This window comes from Chelonoidis abingdonii, chromosome 24 (genome assembly GCF_003597395.2).
Source record: "Chelonoidis abingdonii isolate Lonesome George chromosome 24, CheloAbing_2.0, whole genome shotgun sequence".
Taxonomy (NCBI): Eukaryota; Metazoa; Chordata; order Testudines; family Testudinidae; genus Chelonoidis; species Chelonoidis abingdonii.
In genome coordinates this window covers 21,799,862-21,819,973 of record NC_133792.1, presented here as the reverse complement: position 1 = coordinate 21,819,973, position 20,112 = coordinate 21,799,862, and the positions used below count along the sequence as shown (strand labels likewise).

The window sequence follows — 20,112 nt, the reverse complement described above, 5'->3', positions numbered from 1 at the left end:
TTGCACAGTTAATTGCAGTTTGTTGGTCAAAACCCCTTAAGCCTGCAAACACAATCGCTGCATAAACAGAGAGCATCTCCATGTTTACTTAGAGAGAGTTAGTAAAAGCCACATTAAAAAGGCCAGAGTACAAACAATGTAATCATGAAACAATGTCGTGCCGATGATTTAAAAACAATCCTTGTCAATAATGGCTAGTATTAAAGCAGCCACTTCAGCACTCACGTGCAGAGAAACTGATGCAATCTGGCCCTAGATTTACAGACCCATCTTCTAAGATCTCTCAAGAGTCAACATTAGAAATGGGTCCAAAGCAGTGCCAGAGTCTGAATGCCCTTGTACTTTCTGCTTGTTCCAAATCCGAGCACAGAGAAACAGCCTCATATTGCAGGTGGCCTCTCTCTTTATAGTGGCCTCCAACTAACTCCCTAGATCCTGATACCTCCAATCTTCAGGCTGCTGGAAACATGGACCCAGGTTACTTTCTTCTTTCCCTTCTGGTTTCTGGCCATGGCCAAGACAGGAACTGCTGAAATGTCACAAGAAAAGCTAGTCTCATCATATTTCCAGCTTTGACTGGAAATGCCAGGAGGCTCACAAAAAAGTCTCTTCTTATGACATCTCCAGCCCAGTTTTGCAGAGATGCGGATAGATCAGAAAAGCCTCCAAGCTTCATCCTGTGCTAGTGGCAGAATTGGTTTGCCAGCGCCTGCAGCTGGCTGCACAATGGCCTGGTAAGGTAGCAATATGTGAGTCATGTTACTCCTCATGATGAAAGTGTCACATTTGGGCTCAGAAAGAACAAACATACCCTAAGGCATGTATTCAGTGCATGACAGGGACAGCCTTTGGCCTTCATTAATGCCCATGAGGATTACTCGCATGCACAGAGAGGACAATGGATGCCATCATCTGATGTGATCCCATTCAGCTGAGAGGAATGAGCTAATACAAGCTGATGACCCCCCAACCTCTTGCTCTTAATTCTCAAAGGGATGCAGGAAAAAAAGCTTAAATCTCCAAAGCAGCAAAATATCACCAGACGGTCTAGAGTCCAGTGGAAAACACACATACAATGGAACAAAGCTTTTTTCATAGCAAGGGCAGCACAATAATTATTATTCAGGGTACAATAAAGTTATGTAAATCACTTGATAATTATTTCAGGACTAGTTTTCAGAAGGAGTCCTATGGGGAAGCAGCACTTGTGTGTATTACCTCATGCACTGGCAACAGAACACAGGGGTGATTGCATGGAGCCAGAAATATTTGTAAATCTACATAAAAGGGGAGAGCCTGATGTAAAATCTATGGCTTTTGCATTACTAATGCATTTAAATTGTTTACTGAATTAATGCCCTTTCCCTCTACATACAATGAATTGCTAAATCCCTCTATCACGTCATTCTACAGGCAGAAACCATGTGGGTTAAGCCAAGTGCACTGCAATTTATTTCTTGCATTGATTCAAGGCAACTGGAAGTATTTTCAAACACTACTATTTTATTTGTTGCTCAAATGCACTGAACACGCAAGTGGTTAAATTAAATTCTTGCTTCTTTTTGTTGTTCAAAAATCACAGTCTGAATTTTGCTGCAGAGAATGGGACTGAGACAGTAAATGTACCAAAAATCAAATCCACAAATATTGTAGCTAGTAAAATGAGCCTGTAATATTATTACAGGAACAATATATACGCACTGCAGAACAGTCGGTGAGAGCTCCCTAATGATTATGATAATTTCAATACAGAGGACCCCGATAATATGCACAAGACTGTTAATATGTGGGGTATTGAAGAGGGAGAGTGGCATATTTTTGCCCAGCTTTTTCTTCTAATCGATGGATGTACTTGACACAATTATTTTGTATTCACAAGCCTAGATCATCATTATATCCAGTGCTCTGAGGAGCCAGTAGCCAGCAGTGAGCTCAGTGCACAGGTTGCCTCCAGCTACAATCAACAAATTTCTGTGCATGGTCACTGCGGTACGAAATTGGATAACAAGACATACATGTCAAACATCTGTATCTTTTGGAAGCACTTCAAACAAAGGCTTGAAAAAGTTGCCCAGGCTGTTATATTTCCGTATGCAACTCTTCCTGTTCCCCTGCACAGAAAGCTGAAAATTGTGGAATTTAAAACAGAAGAGAAAAGAACTCGAACTAAACTTGACCTTAAACATTCCCTGCCACCAAATGGGAAAGGTATTTGTTATGGCTGAATTCACAGAGGACTAAAGCAAGATTTAAAACCATATTAATTGAAACAAGGGCTGGATAATTTTCTAACCAATAAAAACCTTTGCAGTATACAAGTTATAAATGGTATAAGGAATGGGACTACGCTGAGCCAGGATGTCTGTGGAAGCCCCCAGAAATGCTAAGTACAATTAATTACCATTCTGTCTATTTCTGCAGAATTTAAGATTTAATTAAAAAAAAAAAAAAAAGACAAAATGGTTTCCAGCTATCAGATTTGGGAGTGGGGAGAGGCACATAACAGAAAGCCCCACAGAATGTGACCCTATGCAGTATTCTTTTATTGAGTCGCAGGTAAACCACCAGAAACAGCACCTCGCTGGCAGGTGTGAATGAGCACATTTCAGCGAGTTGATGACTCTGAAGCCTAACAACAAACATTAACTTACCAACATGGTTAATCTTTTTTCCTGCAGACTGTTTTAGCCAAATCCTCCAGCTACTCTGGGAGTGTGGAGAGAACCTGAGCACTGCCACTATTTCCCACCCTGCTTACATGAAAGTGATCACTTGCCATGTGTGAGGGTGCACATGCATGCTGAGCATGGATAGAGGTCAGGAAGGGATTTGCCCCTTACCCACACTTCAGGCACTGCACAACTTGATAATTACTGGTATTATAAAATACTATCTGCTTTGCCTTCTTTTGAAGTATCAGCTATTAGCTACTGCTACAAAAAGGACAGCAAGCCCAAGCTAGCTAGGCAGCTATAAAAAGTAGGGAAGGAATGTGTATTTGTTCAAAACAATACACCACATTAAAAAATATGATTGCAATATACAGGCACTGAGTTCACAAATTCTGTTGGGATTGCTGATTTATTAATTGATTTCCAAAGATTATGATCGTTTCCAATGCCCATTTTATACTTCTATAGAAAATTTAATCATTAGGCACCACACAAGTAATGTGCTGAATTCGCTCTTCAGAAATGCCATGCAACCACAGCATTTCAAATGGTGTGAATGTGGGGAAAGTCAGGGCAAAATTTGATCCATTCAACTGTATGACTCTCCAGTGAGATACGCAACCCATTTTACAGATGGAGAACTAAGGCAGAGAAAACTTCAGTGACTCACTCACCTAAGGTTACGCGGGTTACGTCTACACTTAGAGCTGGAGGGGTAAATTCTAGCATGAGGAGACATATCCGCATTGCCGCTGATTGATCTGGTGCACTAAACACTGAGTACAGCCACAATGGCACAAGAGGAAGGAGGAGCTAGCCACCTCGAGTACAATCCCATCCAAGACACAGGGCATGTACTTGGACCAAATGCTGAGACCCCCAAGTTCTAACCACTACACCACATCTCCAGATGGCAGTAACTAAACTGTTATGACTTTACACAGAATATCCATTTATTATAATGCAGGCCCCATGTCGTCACTGCTAAAATAATGATCAGCCAATGCACCTACTACTTATACAAATACTTTGAGGCACAGTTTGACAAATGTAGTTATCAATATGCAATCCTGCAATGATGAGTTACAGACACCAGGACAAAAGTCCATTCTTCCCCATCTGTTTTCTCCTTAACTACCTTCTTTATACAGCACTATTTTAACACCAGAGCATTCAAAAGATGCCAGCAGAGAAGTATTTACAAGGCCCATATGCAGGAATCAGTTGATGTAACAGAAGTCCCCAAAAGCCTCCTCCTGCTCCTCATATACTACGCAGGAAATAATTTCACATCGTTAAGCCCACGCAGAATGTAAGCAACCATAGGATTTGTTTGTCAGAATTCAGTGTGAACAAAAAACTCTTCCTTTCTACAAGAAAGGAGACTGCTTTACAAACAGGACTTGGAATGAGCAAACCCTCTGTTCTTCAGGCAGTTGGAATGACAGTGAGAAGGTAGTAGTATGGCCTAGTGGGATGCACGTAGGTTTGGATACCAGGGACTTCTGAGTAGTAACTCCAGTGCTTTGAAGATTTAAAGTACTCAGTATCACTGCACACAGTTTTAAGGACACTTAGTTCTTCAGACACTGCAGTGGTGGAAGAGACACACAAGTACTATTTTCATCATGGCCTGTGAGATTTTCATTTTGGGTCTGGATGCCTAGGCCTGGGACAGAGTTCTCCTGTGTCTTTTAGTTGTTTAATGTGAAATAAGTAAAAATAAACAGAAAAACACTACACTTGAAAAAGCCTCTCTTATGCAAGAGCCATGGTGGAGTCATTTATCAAAACTCTCTATTTCTCACATTAACTTCTTTTCGGCAGTCTTTGGATTTATTAGAAAATATTAATGCTACTGACTGGCTGGTATATGGAGGCATAACATAATTTAGAGTAGACTTGTTTATTGCATAAGAAAATCTCACCAAGGCAAAGTGAGAATAAATGGCCTGTTTGGGAACACAACGGGATTAATAAGCAATAAAAACACTATACTCTGGTTCATACCCAATATCAATAGATTTTATAGAAGAATTCAACACAATCAGTGGTAACATTTATCAACCTGCTGCACAATGCCATGACAAAGACTCTTCATGTAGATTTACAAATATTTCTGGCTCCATACAATCACCCTGCAATCAGCTGCAATGGGAACTAATTGGCACCCGGGATCAGAGTCTTAGCAGGAAAGACAAGGACTGATTGGATCATGGAAACGGAACTATCCATTTTTAACCCACCCGAGAAAGGGTAAACGCGACAGTGGTGGTGGAGGGGCTCGCACCGTCCCTGCCAGTTGGTGGATGAATAGTGACTCTGGAACATCAACCCAATACCCTGGAACCACCATTTCACTCAAGATTAGTAAAATAAGAGGAAAGCTTCCTTCAGTCTGTTGAGCAACCTGATACCTCTCTACAGGAACAATGAATTCCAGTTATATTTATTTACCAAACATTCTTCAAAGGCTAACCAGCTGCAGCTGCAATACAATGCTTTGATTACCAATGTCAAAAAGATAGAGCATGAAATTAACTTCCCTTTATTCAGTGGGCAGACAGAAATGTAGCTTCACGCTACACTAATTCAGTGCCCCCGGTATGAAAACTCCCCATTATGATGTCTCATCAAATTACAGCTAACGATACAAGGGTGTCGTCTCTATCCTCACACAACGCTATATTTTGTAATTAAGACAGCCCTGAAACAACAGCCTTGCTTATGCAGAAAAGGTCACCAACGCAAGCCATATTTTTTGCAAGCTAATTGTAAGATGCATGAAGCCAATTATCACAGTAGCGCCGCATATGGCTAAGTAGGAAGGATTTTATAATTTTGTTAGATGCCTTCGAGACAAGTCAAAGTGTCAGCAGGGCTCCCCATGGGGCCACAGTGTTGTGTTTTGTTTGGGCTGCTAGGAAATTGGGAAGCAGACAAACCCACAAGGAGAGAAGATGAGAATCACTCCAAATTCCAACTAACCCCACTTCCTTTATTATTTTCCTTCATTCACTGGGACAATTCATCTTGGCTTGAAAAATGTCAAAGGAGAATATCAGCCTTTTATTCAAAGGCACCCAATACAAATTCTCTGTCAAATGATGAAGTCAATTTGGGTAAGTAATATACGGAAAGTCCCTAGCTATTTCCTTGTGAATGTCAAACCTGTTTATGTTGGGTAGCCTCAGGGGCACAAAATGCACCCGGCACTCCCCACCTCGCTACACGGAAACAACTGAGCCCTGCCTGCCTCAGGAGACACCATAGCACCATATTGTGCTTAGCCTGTCTCAAGTCCCATTAGCAGAAGGAGAGAGGGAGGGTGGGAATGAGGGGGGGAGGGGTGCTGCACAAGGGGAATTATTTAAAAATTGTCTCTCTATAAGAATTGACAATAAGGCCCATCTTCATTCATACTCATTAAGAGCCTTCACTGGGTTTCCTTAGACAAAAAATTCAAGGCAAACAATACTGAGAGACTAGGTCTGAGCCTGCCAACACGTGACAGCAAACGCTCACATCACCATTACACATGAAGAACGAAACTGCTAATTCCACTCCCAGCATTCCTTCAATGAATCCCCAACCAGGAAACTGACTCAAGCAAATACCGCCCCCGTCATCCATCATTAACTGCAGCATCAACTTGATTCCAAAGGGGAATAAATACTATTGTCAACATGGTGTAAACCTAAGCCACCTGTATAAGAGAAGTTATTGTATTTTACATGGTTGAATACTTCTGGTTCTAAAGGAGAACCTTTGCTTCTGATTCAGTGTTTCTTGTGAATCAAACTACAAACAACCTCTTACTACTAAGAAGCTTCCCTTCTTTAACATTTGAGTACCCTGACTCTATGTTTATTTAATGCTGTGATAAAAGAGGATGAACATTACCTTTCAGTGGAGAACAGATATTCTCTTTCTGCAAAGCAGCTCCCTCCTTCATTTTACCATAGTCTTCCAGCATAGCCATTAATTAGAGACCAGTACTTAATTTTCTAGTTCATGAAATATTTTGCAAAGGAATCCTATTAACAAGCTGATTTGCATATTCCTAGACAAGGTTGCCTCGAAATAAGTGCAGGTATTACAGGAGACCAGCAACCCTGCGACTGTCCTTGAATCTTAGCCACATGTTATTGTTCACTGATGGGGGGTGGGAGCAGACACCATCTAGTGCGTGATAAAACAGACCCAATTATCTGTCAAATGTTCCTTGTTTCTCACTGTCCTCCGCTGTTGTGTTTTGCATTTCAATCCCTGATTGCTGATAGAGCTAAATGGTTTTCATACACTGTGTCACCAAGTTTGACAGCCTGAACAGTGCATTCGGAAAGCAGGCTTGTCATCATGAAAGCCACAGGCCTGTTTGCAGTGTTCAGCGCACTATTAGTTCACTTTTGACTGAACACCCTGCTTTTAATAACTGAACCTGCCTGAAAACCCTCACCGTCTCATGCTATTCAAGTAAGTAGCTGGAGGAGAGTGCACTTTGGCACTTCCTAACACAGCTCTGAAAGGCATTCATGCATTCCAGGGCCAGCCAGTGGCCTAGTTCTGCAATATGAGTCATCCTTCCTCACACAGGAAATTAAGTGACTCTCTCAGACTCTGCACTGCAGGTTCAGAGGCCACTGTATTCTCATCAGGCCCAACCACCTTCACTATGATAGAAATGTAGCAGATCTGATTCCCGAAGAATAAACAATTGCCATTTAGATCTAAAAAAGATTTCATTCGCCAATGTACTTTATTAGAACAGTGCAGCTTTTTAAAGTGATATATGCGCTATTGCTAGGCCAAAAGAAGCCTTTCAAGTGTTTGAAAACCCACAAAACTGACAGCTCTAGCCCAGATCCAGAAATTAAACGTGTCACAGTCCGTTGGTTGCGCATATTCTCTCCCCCCGGAGGCTGTACATAAGAATCTATGATAGAGAAAAGAATTTGGGGAGGGGGGAATCCTACTGTAAGTCCTCACTGCTATTCATTAAATTCACCGCTGCATCCCTTCCAAGACCGAGGCTCATTTACAATTGGCCATATGTTCAGACTTTTGCAGAGCCAAAAAATGCTTAAATCGAATGTTATCCCCTGGAATTATACAGGAAAACTTGCAAAATAATCACAAACCTTTGTAATTGAGTGTCTCTTAATTCTAAATGAGTTCTAGGTATGCACAGAGAAGTATACTCAGGAAAGATCAATATTGTAATTAAACAATTTAGAGGGCTATTTATTTATTTTGCTGATTTACTTCTGTATTTGTTCATAATAAAAGGTACAAAAGGTCCCAAGTGCTTGATAAACTTACATCTTTATATAGAAGTACCATATGATCATTTTAACAGGCTAAAACCTTGATTATCTATATGCAGAAGGAGCTGATGGGATTTTTCCCTTTAACATCATACAAACATTTAGGGGATGTTGCACTGCTAACACCCAAAACCCCATTAATTTCAGCGAGTTTATACCAGAGTAACACACACACGGAAGTAAAAGTGGAAAAAAGTAAAGGAATTATATTTCACCATGTCAATGTAATCTGAGGGTATTCATGCAATGAAAAGTAGACTGTACAACTGCCTAGTCTAACTCTGCTCTAGTTTATATAATGATTTCCAACAAGACAGGTATAAATCAAAGCCTTAGCTATGAGAGATGAGAAGAGAAGTCCAGGCCCTTAACCTTGTGTGGAACACTAGCTGCCTCTGCCATGTAGTCATCCATCAGTGCAAAAAATAAAAACCCAAAAGAAAAAGAAACCCAATCTCCAGCAACGAAAAGCTTATAACCATGACACCCAGAGCCAAATAACCCATCCTGTGCTAAATGATCAGTTGTAAGGGAAGTACCACTCCATGCTAGTCTGTTAATTCAGTAAATTAAAATTGATTTGTTTATTCTTTTAAAAAGAAATTAAACTTAATTTACTGAAGTAAAAGGATAACGGAGTTGGAGTTGAGTTCATAAAGAAAAACTGGAATATTTTATATGTAGGGTGCCAGTTCAAATCCACCCCAGCTTGGGAGAGATTGAAAGTTACCACCACCTGTTGAGGGCCTCAGGGCAATGCGGTCAGTGGGCTCAGTCGAGTTTCCAGGCGACAGGTTGGCATATTGAAGAAAAGAGCTGCCGCAGTTGGCTTCCTTGTTAGCTTAGCCGAGAAGACAACGTTGGGAGAAAACATGGAGATCTACGGACCCTAGACATGGCTCCTTCCAATTAAGGTGGAGGTTGGGAGACAGGTAGTGCTGCTGCCCGTGCTACACCTTTCCTAAGGAAAAGAACTTCCTTCTGCCAGGCTGAGAATCCAGCATCTTGGACAGCACGGAATTCAGATGATATTTTTAAAATACCCTTTATTGTTGTGAAAGAGCCCCAACACGAGATCTTTGCCACTGCAGTTATGTTTCTCAAGAACACTAGAGAAGCCAAACCAGGATCTTGCACAGATCCCAGACGGGAGGTGAGGCAGTCCATTTAAGTCCGGTTCAAAGCCGTAGGCAAGTCACACGCCAACAGATGGTTAATTATCTCAATTGTATTGTGATTTAGCTCCAAGACAGATCGAATGTGCCAGCACTGATGTTAGCAAGCTTGGCTGCTCACCAGTTATCGGAGGGCAATCTTGTCCTCCATTTCTCGATGACTGAACCAGCAAATCCAAACCCCCACCCTCCTGAAAATTCTCAATTAAAAGGAAGCCCTACAGCTAGGGACTCTCATTTGCTCCTGAACTCAGACCCTGCCAAGACGTTTCTGAGAGTTCGAGCACTCAGACTTCAGGACACTGTCAACAGTCATTACAGCAGTGAGCAGAGAAAAAAAACAACACAGTCACAGAGTTTTCCCCTCTAGATAAGGGCCCCAGCCTGATCCCACTGAGATCAAGGGCAGTCTTCCCATTGATTTCAGAGGAAGAAGGATCAGATTCATTGCTTATAAACTTAAGTCTAAAAAAAAAAATCCCATGTAAAAAGGTCTCAACTCCTGGGAGTCTTCTTTCTCTTTGAATATATTTTTCAAAAGGTCAGTATAATAAAAATCAATTGGAAATAAACTAACAGCAGTAATTAATGACTACAGCAGAATAATCCCCCTCCCCCTTAGTTATCCAATGCCATTCTCTGTGTCTCAGACCTGAACTAAGCACTGTAACTCATCACGTATTTTACTGGAAGAACGGGGGTCCAATTAAGGAGAACTCATTCGCCAAATGCTTGATTTGTGGCAGATTCCAAAGTGGCCGATACAAAGACGAACATTCAGCACTTCACATTAAAAACTTTGTCGGTCATCGTAATAAATCAAGCCGCAGCTGCTTTTACTGCACCCTCTTTTACCGCTAACGAGCAATCTGACTAACCAACAAATGGACATTCCACAGCCCTCATTTATACCTTGCATTTGTATAAACTGATTGCACCAGATTAATGCACATCTCATGATGAATATTTGCTCATATTGGGTCAGGTTCTGCCCCTCTTACGCTAAACAGAAAACAGTGGGGATTTTCGCAGAGTAAGGTGCTGCTCGGCATGAGTAAGGATGGCAAGACCCGGTGCCTACCATGCAAAACTCTGATTTTACTCCACAGCAACTTACACTGAATTGAGTATGCCCGAAGTGCACCTTTTCCAGACTGACAGAAAGGCAGGCCAGTACTGATTCACATCTCTGTCCGGACAACATAAAACCCAACAGAGCGAGTCACAGGAAATCTTTGCTACAAACTAATGCATTGATGGATTGTCTATAGCATATTTTACACAGCACTTTGAATGATTCCTCAGACAGTCTGCACGAAGAAACAATCAAAAGGTGTCAGCTGAGAGTTCATTAAATATATTTCCGAGGTTCAATTGTTCTGCGCGTGCGCGCGCGCACACACACACACACACTCACTCTCCAACTTCACAAATAAATGCCTGGATATGAAAGTAGAACCTTTGCAGATGCCATTTAAACTCCAGCCAAGAAGAGAACAGGCATGTCAGAACTGCCATCCCTCCTCTAAGCAGGGAGCAGCTCTTTGACCATCCATGAGAACATGGCCTTTTTCCTTGTGCCAATATAAAGTATGAAAGCCAGGCTGTTGTTAAATTAACAAGGCAATTCTGCACTGGTGCCAGTGAGACATTCTGCCAACATTTCCCATGTGTAATAATGGTTCCTAGTTTTGTTTTATAACAAAACTCCCATCAGACAGACTTTCTCCCTATTGTGGTAGGTAACCACTTGCTTTTTGAAATTTACATAATTTATTCAAGTTCATATGCATATGTCTGTTTATATAAAAGAAAACATATGGTTCATCCATTTACATCCAGACTCTGTATGACTGTGTGTGTCATGCATACATCATATTCTATCTGGCTGAATGTGTGTGTGTGTGTGTGGCCACGGACACACACTATTTATTCACTTGTACCATATAAAGCTGGATAGACAAGATGTGTGAGAATCAAAGGAAAAAAGCAACTAAGGGGCATGATACATAATAGAGATGCTGACACATCGACTCAATTACAATGTGCCAGGGCTAATATTTAAGACACATGCGTTTCGATTGTATCCATTGCTTTGCTCACTTTTGCCATGACATCTCTTTCCCAGCAAAATTCTAGGAAGCTCTGGTATGCACAAATAATTATCGCAGCTTCTCACACCAGATAGGAAGGAGAATCAGCCTGGATACAAGATGGAGTCACCAACCAAATGTTTAAAAGGCAAAATGTTCTGATCCAAGCTGCTTCCTCTGAAACATTTCTTAGGTCACAAAGAACACAAGGAAACAGGGTGGAAAATGAGCAAGAATGGTGTGAAACATTCACATCCTTTTACATACAGAACTTGGGATAGTGTGCTTTTTGTAGACATGGGAACTTTAAAGTCTTAAGTTAACAGTCATAACAGAAACCCTGGGGTGCGGCTCCGAGAGGCTCAGCAGATACAGCTGGGAGATTTCTTTCACCTCTAGGACAACAGCAGTCAACAAAGACAACGTCGTAAGTAGGGTTGCCAATTTTGGCTAGACATATTCCTGGAGGTTTCATCACAGGACATAATATTTAATTAAAGATTAATCTATAATTCCTGGTCCTATGCAAAAATGATATTAGCGTGTACTGTGGATCTGACACAGCTATCAAAGCTGGATGGGCTGGGCGCATGCATTCGAGAGAAAAAAAGCATTGCCTGGTCCCCTACAAGTCAAACACAAATATATGTGGCAGGAGATGAAGTTTATGAGGCAATACCTGCACTAACAGAAGACCTTGCATTAGGGAGACCAGACAGCAAGTGTGAAAAATCGGAATGGGGGTGGGGGAGTACTAGGAGCCTATATAAGAAAAAAAAAAAAACCAAAAATCGGGACTGTCCCTATTTAAAAAACAAAACAAAACAGGACATCCGGTCACTCTACCTTGCATCTTCCTTAGCTCTCCTACGCACAACTACCGGTCGTTGTGTTCACTGCTAGTGAATGTCACCTTTACTCTTCCCCCCTGAAGACCTACACTGAAAACCTACAACAGCCACTCAAAGAACCTGCCAATATGAAGGCTGCAGAAGGCCTGTCTGTATCTGACAGCAGACTAACAAGAACTCTTGAGACTCTCACCTTGGGAGAGAGACTTATCCACAGAAGGGAAAGGAAAGGAAGTTACAAGTCCTAATTTGTGGTGATTACTCTGGGTCCTTGACCTTCTCTGCAGGGATGACAAACAGCAAAGTTCCCTCCCCCATGTTACCAATTCACACAGAGAAACAAACCTTCTAGCTAGACTTTAGCTAGACTTTTGATGTATATTTTAGAGAAAACAGTGTCTAATGCAGCCAGCTCTTCCTCTGAGAGCAGCAGCAACAACTGGAGCATCCCCTGATGCCTAACTAGACTCACTTGGCTTCCACGCAGAACACAGTGCCCTACTTAGAGTCTACGTGAAAATCTCAGCAGAGGCATCAAACCTCTGAAATACTGCATTGCACTGGTCAGCAAAACCTTTCACTTTCACGTTCATACACTTTCAGAAGGAGAGATGCTTGTAGGCTGCACCAAAGAAAAATACAGACCACTTGTCATTTATGGAGCTTCAAAGATTAACACCTGTTTCCCTACCCAAATAAATAAAGCCAAAAAGAAAATGTTGTCATTGCTTTTAAAACAGAAGTACAAAACGGATTCCAGAGGAAATTCTATACCATGTTTTAAGCCACTATTGCTACAACATGTTCCCAACCGTTGATCTACATCATCCTTGGCATCTGGTCATTGCTATTTTTCATACATGGAGTTTTCTTGGCTCTCTTTTCCTATTGTGTCACTCTATTGAGATTCACATTAAAGCTGAAAGGTTCCTCTTTTGTAAGCAAACATTTGGTTGATTTCCATGACTGGCCATGGAGTCAGACTTAGCCAACTCTGACCTTGATCTGCGAGAATCAGTAAATAAATGTTTTCATATAGAAATACGCATCACTTTAAGAGTGTGTGTGTGTGTGTGTGTGAGTGTGAGTGTGTGTGTGAGAGAGAGAGAGAGAGAGAGAGACATGAACATGCACATATGTACATCTATAAAGCAGATAAAGGGCTCTCATGGGCTCATCTCATTCCAGCTCAGAATGAATAAAAACTGGATTTTACCCCCTTTGATTTTGTTTTAAATCTCTCTCCCCTGCTAGCCATCCCATGTCAAATGCTTCCTCTGATACATTTGCACATTCCCCACAACACACCCTCTCCCGGATGAAAGCTCCTCTCACGGCTCAGCAGGAAGAAGCATCCAAAGGATCCAGCTCAGTAAACGAAGGGGGGTCGATGGCATGGGGAAGAAGGGATTTGTGGAAGTGATCTGTTGATATTATTAACCATTGCTGTCTGCAGAGTGTTGTGTGACCCTGTGATACTCAATGTAGCACAGTCTGCGAGCACCTCCCTCCCTCAGCCTCATCTTCTGCAGCTGCATCCCCAAGCTATTTGCGTGCCAGGGCAGGGGCTTAGAGTTTATTATCAAATTTTAAAACATAGACTAGATGGGTTTCTAATCCTGATAGCCTAAAAAGGGTGGATTTGCATTGCTTGCTCTTCTGCAAATTAAAATCGCCCCTCACTGTGATTAAATGAGCCCACTTCTACTGCACACTTAGCCCTATGCTCCGAGCAAGATGAGCAGTATATTAGCAAGCCCAGGAAAATCAATAACCTCATTCTCTCTCTCTCTCTCGTGTGCGCGCGCATACACACAGACACGGACACGTTCCCTTACCTTTCATTGTCCACACTCCTGAAGCCAGGTAAAATGTGCCGGAAGCTGCTGTTCCTATCAAGCTTGGGCTGGCTCTTTGTCCTTTTGATAGAGCCTTTAAGCCGACGGCTGAGAAACCCCTGTGGGGTGAGACAAGAATACTAAATTATAACCCCCCCCAAAAAAAGAGAAAGAGTGAGAGAGAGCCCTGAACCTGCTCCCTTGCACCTAAGCACGACTAGGCAAGTTGTTCTCTTCAGCACCCTTCAGCTGCAACTGCTGGAAGCATTGTTCTTGCTGTCAGCCTGGCTCTAAGGATTCCATCCAACATCTGCTCCCAGCGCTTGCAGAGGCCAGCGAGCTACGTAGACGCGAGACTCCCCTAAGCCTCTGTTACCTTGGCAACCATCAGCTCACATAAAAATACTGTCTGAGAGACAAGACTAGCATATTGCAACTCCCAACGAGAGGAAACATTCGGACTCGCGGTTCTGTTTGACTAAGCCTGGCACCACTGCCAAGACTCTCTGCCAGGCACAAAGACTCGCTCGCTCCATGCCACAGAGACTGGAATCAGAGACTGACAATAATTTACTCACCTGTCCGAAAAACCCCAATTGCTTACTCCAGGCAAGTGGAACTGGACAAGGCTGTTTTAAAATGTATCATCAAATATCTTCCCCCCGCCCCACTCCTACAATGTGCAGCTTTAGAGTAACCTACATACACATCGTACACTCAGTACCTGCATAGAGAGAGGACAGACCTATCCTGGACAGACAGCATGTACACGGTGCCGCCTCCCCTCTTCCCTATGAAATATAAGTAGCAGTCACTGCAGTGCTTTAAGGCTAGCATTAAATATTTTAATAGCAAAGCTTCTAATATGTTATTTGCTTATTGCTATTAGTTACTGTCCGACATAATCTGAACACAGTAAGGCAATAAAAGAATCATGCTGCTACAGTGCCCAGCCCTTACAGGATGGGAGAAAGGCTGAGGGGACCACCATAACGGCCATAAGGTAACAAGGCATTTAAAAGAAACAAAAACATGGTGATAGGAGCCCAGAGAGCAATTCCCCTCTCTAGGATACTTGGCCATAGCAGGGGACAAGGCAGATGGAAGCAAGCACCCTGGCCAGTTATTTCACAAGCTGAGGTCTAGCATGTGCCTCTTCTCACTCCTATCCTCACTGAGGTGGTGGTGACATGCTTAGCCCAAACTAGGTTTTGACATATGGGAGAGAGGAACCTCACTCGCAGGTAAATGGGGGCTGTACCCCCACCTGGGGCCCATGGAGCATGTCCAGCCATGCTAGGCTTGAGCCTATTCCACTTTTCCAACCAATCCTGGGAACCAGTTTTATGTCTTTCTAGGTGTCTCCTGAATATAAACAAATGCACACCTGCATTGTGTAAATAGTGTCTCTCGCTCTCAAGAAGAGACTTGTGAGAAGAACCAAGTACAGCTACATGAAACACAGCCCCTCAATTTGTTCATTCTCAGAAAAACCCTCATTCCCAGACACAGTGTCAATGGGTCAGATAAGATGTTCCTGGAGTACCAGGACTTCCTGGGGCAGTGTATGCAGGCTTCTGATTCACAAGCAACTACCTAGTTTGCAACTGTATCAAAAAAGATAGACAGACAATCAGATAGGTAAAGGTGACTAAGATTCACCCAAAGGCCATGTCACCCATGAATGCGGCATGTAACCTGTATTCATAGGCCAAGTCATTTTTTTAGAACCACTTGTTTCATTGGAATGGGGATAAAATCAACTAGAAGAGACCTTGAGAGGTCATCTAGTCCAGTCCCCTGCACCCAGAACTAAGTATTATCTAGACCATCTGTAGCAGAACATGTGACTATCAGGTCATGTGACGAGAGAAATGCATAAGACAGTGAAGGCCCTTTCAGAAAGCACTGTAGCTGTGGAAAATAGCCATTATAGCATTTTCCTCTCTATGGAACAGGGAAGTGAGAGGAAGTCTAGACAAGGGGAACACAAGGTCTCTCTGCAGTAGCAAATCTGGGGGTCTTTTTTAAAAAAAAAACCCAAACAATAAGTCTCAAAGGTTATATCCTCATCTATTGACTCAGACTTGCCAGACCACTTGTCCTTTCATGCATGCCTTAGACATCTCCACACTTGCTATGTTACTCTACAGTCTCTTGCCTGTCCAGCACACAGAGAAACAGACCTTTTATATGTTACCCAACATTAAACACACACTGGGCGAAATTCACCTCAGGAGTAAAGCCAAGGGAATTTAGCCCACACAACAGTTTAAATCCAGTTGTATAAATCACTGGCCTCAGTGGGGTATCTGAGCTCTGAAAGGGAGGGAGAAGCATTTTGCCACACCCATATAGTCTCTCTGTACCATTATTTCCTTCAAGGCAACCAAAAAAGAAAGATCCGGCAACTTTCTTTTGGACATACTGTAGTTGCTGCCATACCAGACCAGACCCTCAGTCCATCAAGTGTGGTCTCCTGGTACAGACAATAACTAATACGTGATGCTTCAGAGGAGGGTCAAAGGGAAAAAATGCAACTGGCCAACTGTGCATTCTTCCCTAACCCCTGTGGCAAACTGACTTCAATCCAGAAGCAAGAGATTGGACTGCCTTTATCTCTGCAGGCCTAGCTAAAATATTATATGTTGTAACTTTATAAAGCCACTTCTTTAAAACCCAGTAACAGCTCTTAACTTTGGACAGGGAACTGAGAATGCAACGAACATTTTTCTGTAACAAATGATCACAGCCATCTCACGCTATCTTACATTTCACATCTTGACAATTGCTAGATGATTCGAGCAGGGCTTGGAAATTAAAATTGAAGATTGCAATAAGACATTACATTCCTTCTGTTCCCCATTGTTTTAATGTACATTGCCACAAGCAGGAGAACACACTGTGCCATTTTCAGTTTCCATTGCCAGCTTCAGTGGGAGAATTAGATGTCAGAGATTTTAATGCTGGTAAATTATAACATTATATCAACATATTAAACTTACATAATGTGTGTCATTCATACACAAGAAACTTCACAAGAGTGGTACCCGATTCTTATAGATGGGGTAACTCAGACCTAGAGTGGGGACCGGACTTGCCCCAGGAAAAGAGAGAGCGAGAACAAAAAGGAACTGGTTTCTTGGGCACGTCTGCAATGCTTTTGCAGTATAACAACAAGTAGAATAAGACTACCCATCTCATCATCACTGGTGACCATAGATAAGATTTGAACTCTGATCTCTAGAGGGGATGCTAGTTGCATCTTCCAGCACCACTACTCCTCTACTCCAGTCTTGATACAATCTCCTTGAGAGTCCCTAGTGGTTAGAATAGAGTATTTTGCTGTCCTCCGTATGTTGTTTATAAATCTTAGATGGAGAGTTCTTTGGGGCAGGGTCTATTTCTACCTCAGTGTGGGCAGCATTTAACTAATAAATAAATGATAGGAAACATTGTGCTATTATCTTAAATGGATTAAATATTCAGAAGCACAAAGACAGTTTAATAGGCTATAATACAAATTACAATGCACTGAAAGCTGAAGGAGAACAAAGGATTCCTCCAGAAACCACCACACTGGAAAGTCATCAGAAACGCCAACCTGTAAAAGTCCCCTCCTCAATATAATTCAACTTTCACTCTGTGAGTTCTGATGTTACAGAAAGGCCAGAGGAGCTCAGTGTTTTCATAAAGTTGCCAATGCACCTCTGTACCAGTTTCCCTTTATAATCAACAGCAAGTCTTTGTGGGGCTGGAATTCTGGTCTCCCTCCTTGGCACTTCAGGCAGGTGACAGAGCTGGAGCCTGGCACACGTTATGCAAAGAGGAATTTCCCCACACCACCACGCCAATGCATCTCAAGCCTGGTGGCATGCTCCTGCTATTCCAAAAGGGAGATTACCTGCTATGCTGATGTTGGGAGGTGCTTCCAGAAGGTGGATACACGCACACACAGCATTGGAGAGGCCCTAGGGGAAACTTATCCCAAGATTTGAACATGAGTCTCCAGCAACAAATGGCAAGTGCACTAGCCCAATGTGCTATCAAGCCCTGCCCACCCCATCATGCCACGGCAACTGGCTTTCCCCAATGTACACACCAAACCGCCAAGCTTCTTGCCCTGGTGTGCCACCTATGTACACTCTTTCTGGTCTTTTATTAGAGGAATTCTTAACTGGATGGAAAACTCTGTTTAAGACATACATATCGCCAAACTCAGGGCCTTCTCCTGCACTGCGCGGAGGGTGCTCAGCACATGACAGAACAGTACTTCCTCTGTGATCAACACAGCTGCTGCCCCAGACTCTTTTCAGGCCTTGTCAGGATGGCAAAAAGTAGCACTTAGTGTATAAATAATCTCTTTAATGGTGATGGCCATGAGCAGGTACAGCAAAGAAATACCTTTCCAATGCTACCAGATGGCCTAGTTCCATCCTCTTGGCCGGCAGAGCAGCAGTGAAAGGGTTAAGAGCCTGTGGATGTTTCCTCTGCTCAAGAAGTGATCTTTTCAGATCAGCAGGGCATATTCTGCAGCGCACACCAGCTCTGTTCCAATGCCTGCACAGTGGGCACAGGCACAGTGCTCCATTGCCCAGAAATAAAAAGGTGTTCAGATTCCCTGCTCTGCAGCTAAGCAATTTGACTTTTGCAAGTGGAAGGGCTTCACTGTTCTTGGTTTGTCTCCCTAAACACAGACTCACTTCTGGAATGCAACTGCTCTAATCAGGATAGGAGATTGAAATTATAAGAAAACACAGGGGAAAAAAAACAAACAAATATTTTCTTTGAGGAATGGCTCCTACCCTTATCTGCTGCTGCATCCATTGCCCCACCTCTCAAAACAAGACAGGCAAACTTCAAAACAGGACAGTTAATCTGGATAGGATTTGGGTTCCTTCTCCCTATACCTTCGGACAAAGCTTATTCATAAGCAGTTAAGACCCCACAGGTAGGAGAAGAAATTTAGGAAGAAGAACAACATGAAGTCTGAGCTCTCCTGTCATAGTAGATGGAGGAGCTACTGAATGTTTTCCCCAGGAAGTAGTGTTTTTAGCTGAAATCTCACTCCTGAGGATAACAGAAGGCACAGAGTGCATAGCTGCTACCGGCATCTCGAAACTGGCCGGGCCTATGTGTCATCGCGGTGTGGCATGGGAAAGCATCTCACTGCAGAGGAAGAAATAAGGCAGCTATCCCTAGATGCCTTCAAGAGAGGATTGCAGAATATCTCCATGGAAGTTTCAAGACCTCTCAAGAGGATACAAGGGACATCCCTATGTATGTGAACAGCTTCATGCACCCACCCACTCCCCACACCCCACCTAACACTAAAGGGAAACAGAAAGTAGATACAACTCTACCTCCAGTTGTTGTACTGGAACGTCTTCCCATCCAAAAAACCCCAAAGCAATGAGAAGTCGACACCTGTGCCATGTTGGGCTGAGCACCATCTTTAAATTTAAACATTGTCAGGGAAAACACATGCACACACTTACCGGAGGTTCCTTCCCCTTCACTGAACACCTCCATGCTCAGCTAGTATGACTGGGCAGGCTGTGGTGGAGTCTCAAACAGGTCCTGGCTTGTGGCTTAGCTGGACTTCTTCCCCCACTCTTCTTCTGTTCCTCACTCTTCAGGCAGGGGTCTCAGACTAATGCTCCTCCCAGCTATCCACAGCTGTCTGCACAGTGCTGGTGGGGCCTCCACCAAGCATGGCATACAGCTCATGGTAAAAGAGGCTGGTCTGCAGCTCAATCAGATCAATTGCTGGCCTCCCTAGCCTTGAGGTACACCTGCCACTGTTCCTTGGCTTTCATGCAGCCCTGTGGTATCCCTCTGCCTGCATCTCTCCTGCAGTTTTTTCATAGATGCCCACGTTTCTCCAGCTGGTCCATAGCTAGGCCAGCACAGGCTCTTCTCTTCTAAGGCCCAGGAGAGCCAATACCTGCTGTCTACTCCAGGCAGGAGCCTGTCCAGTTGCACACAAATGTTATGACAGCACACAGGACTGCTGTTCCACCCAAAAGCCACACACAGAGTAAACAATATACTGATATGCTCAGAGAAACCACTCAATCTATTTTTCCTAGTTTTGTGTTAGTTTTATGGTTGACTTCAAGTAAAACCTCACTACATATTTTTCAAAGATCTTCT

The 20,112-nt window shown here is 42.9% G+C and overlaps 1 protein-coding gene across 7 annotated transcripts in view; it reads right to left on the bottom strand.

Annotated features, from left to right (window-relative positions):
• DAB2IP (DAB2 interacting protein) overlaps positions 1 to 20,112 on the bottom strand; it is a 344,050-nt gene that overhangs the window by 172,209 nt on the left and 151,729 nt on the right. For all 7 annotated transcript variants that reach the window (XR_004371910.2, XM_032767534.2, XM_032767539.2 and 4 more), the window contains exon 3: positions 13,957 to 14,075. Coding sequence is in view for 6 of the 7 variants with exons in the window: in XM_032767534.2 (XP_032623425.1) it covers positions 13,957 to 14,075 (119 nt within the window). In the remaining variant the exon portion in view is untranslated. The remainder of the gene's footprint in view (positions 1 to 13,956; positions 14,076 to 20,112) is intronic.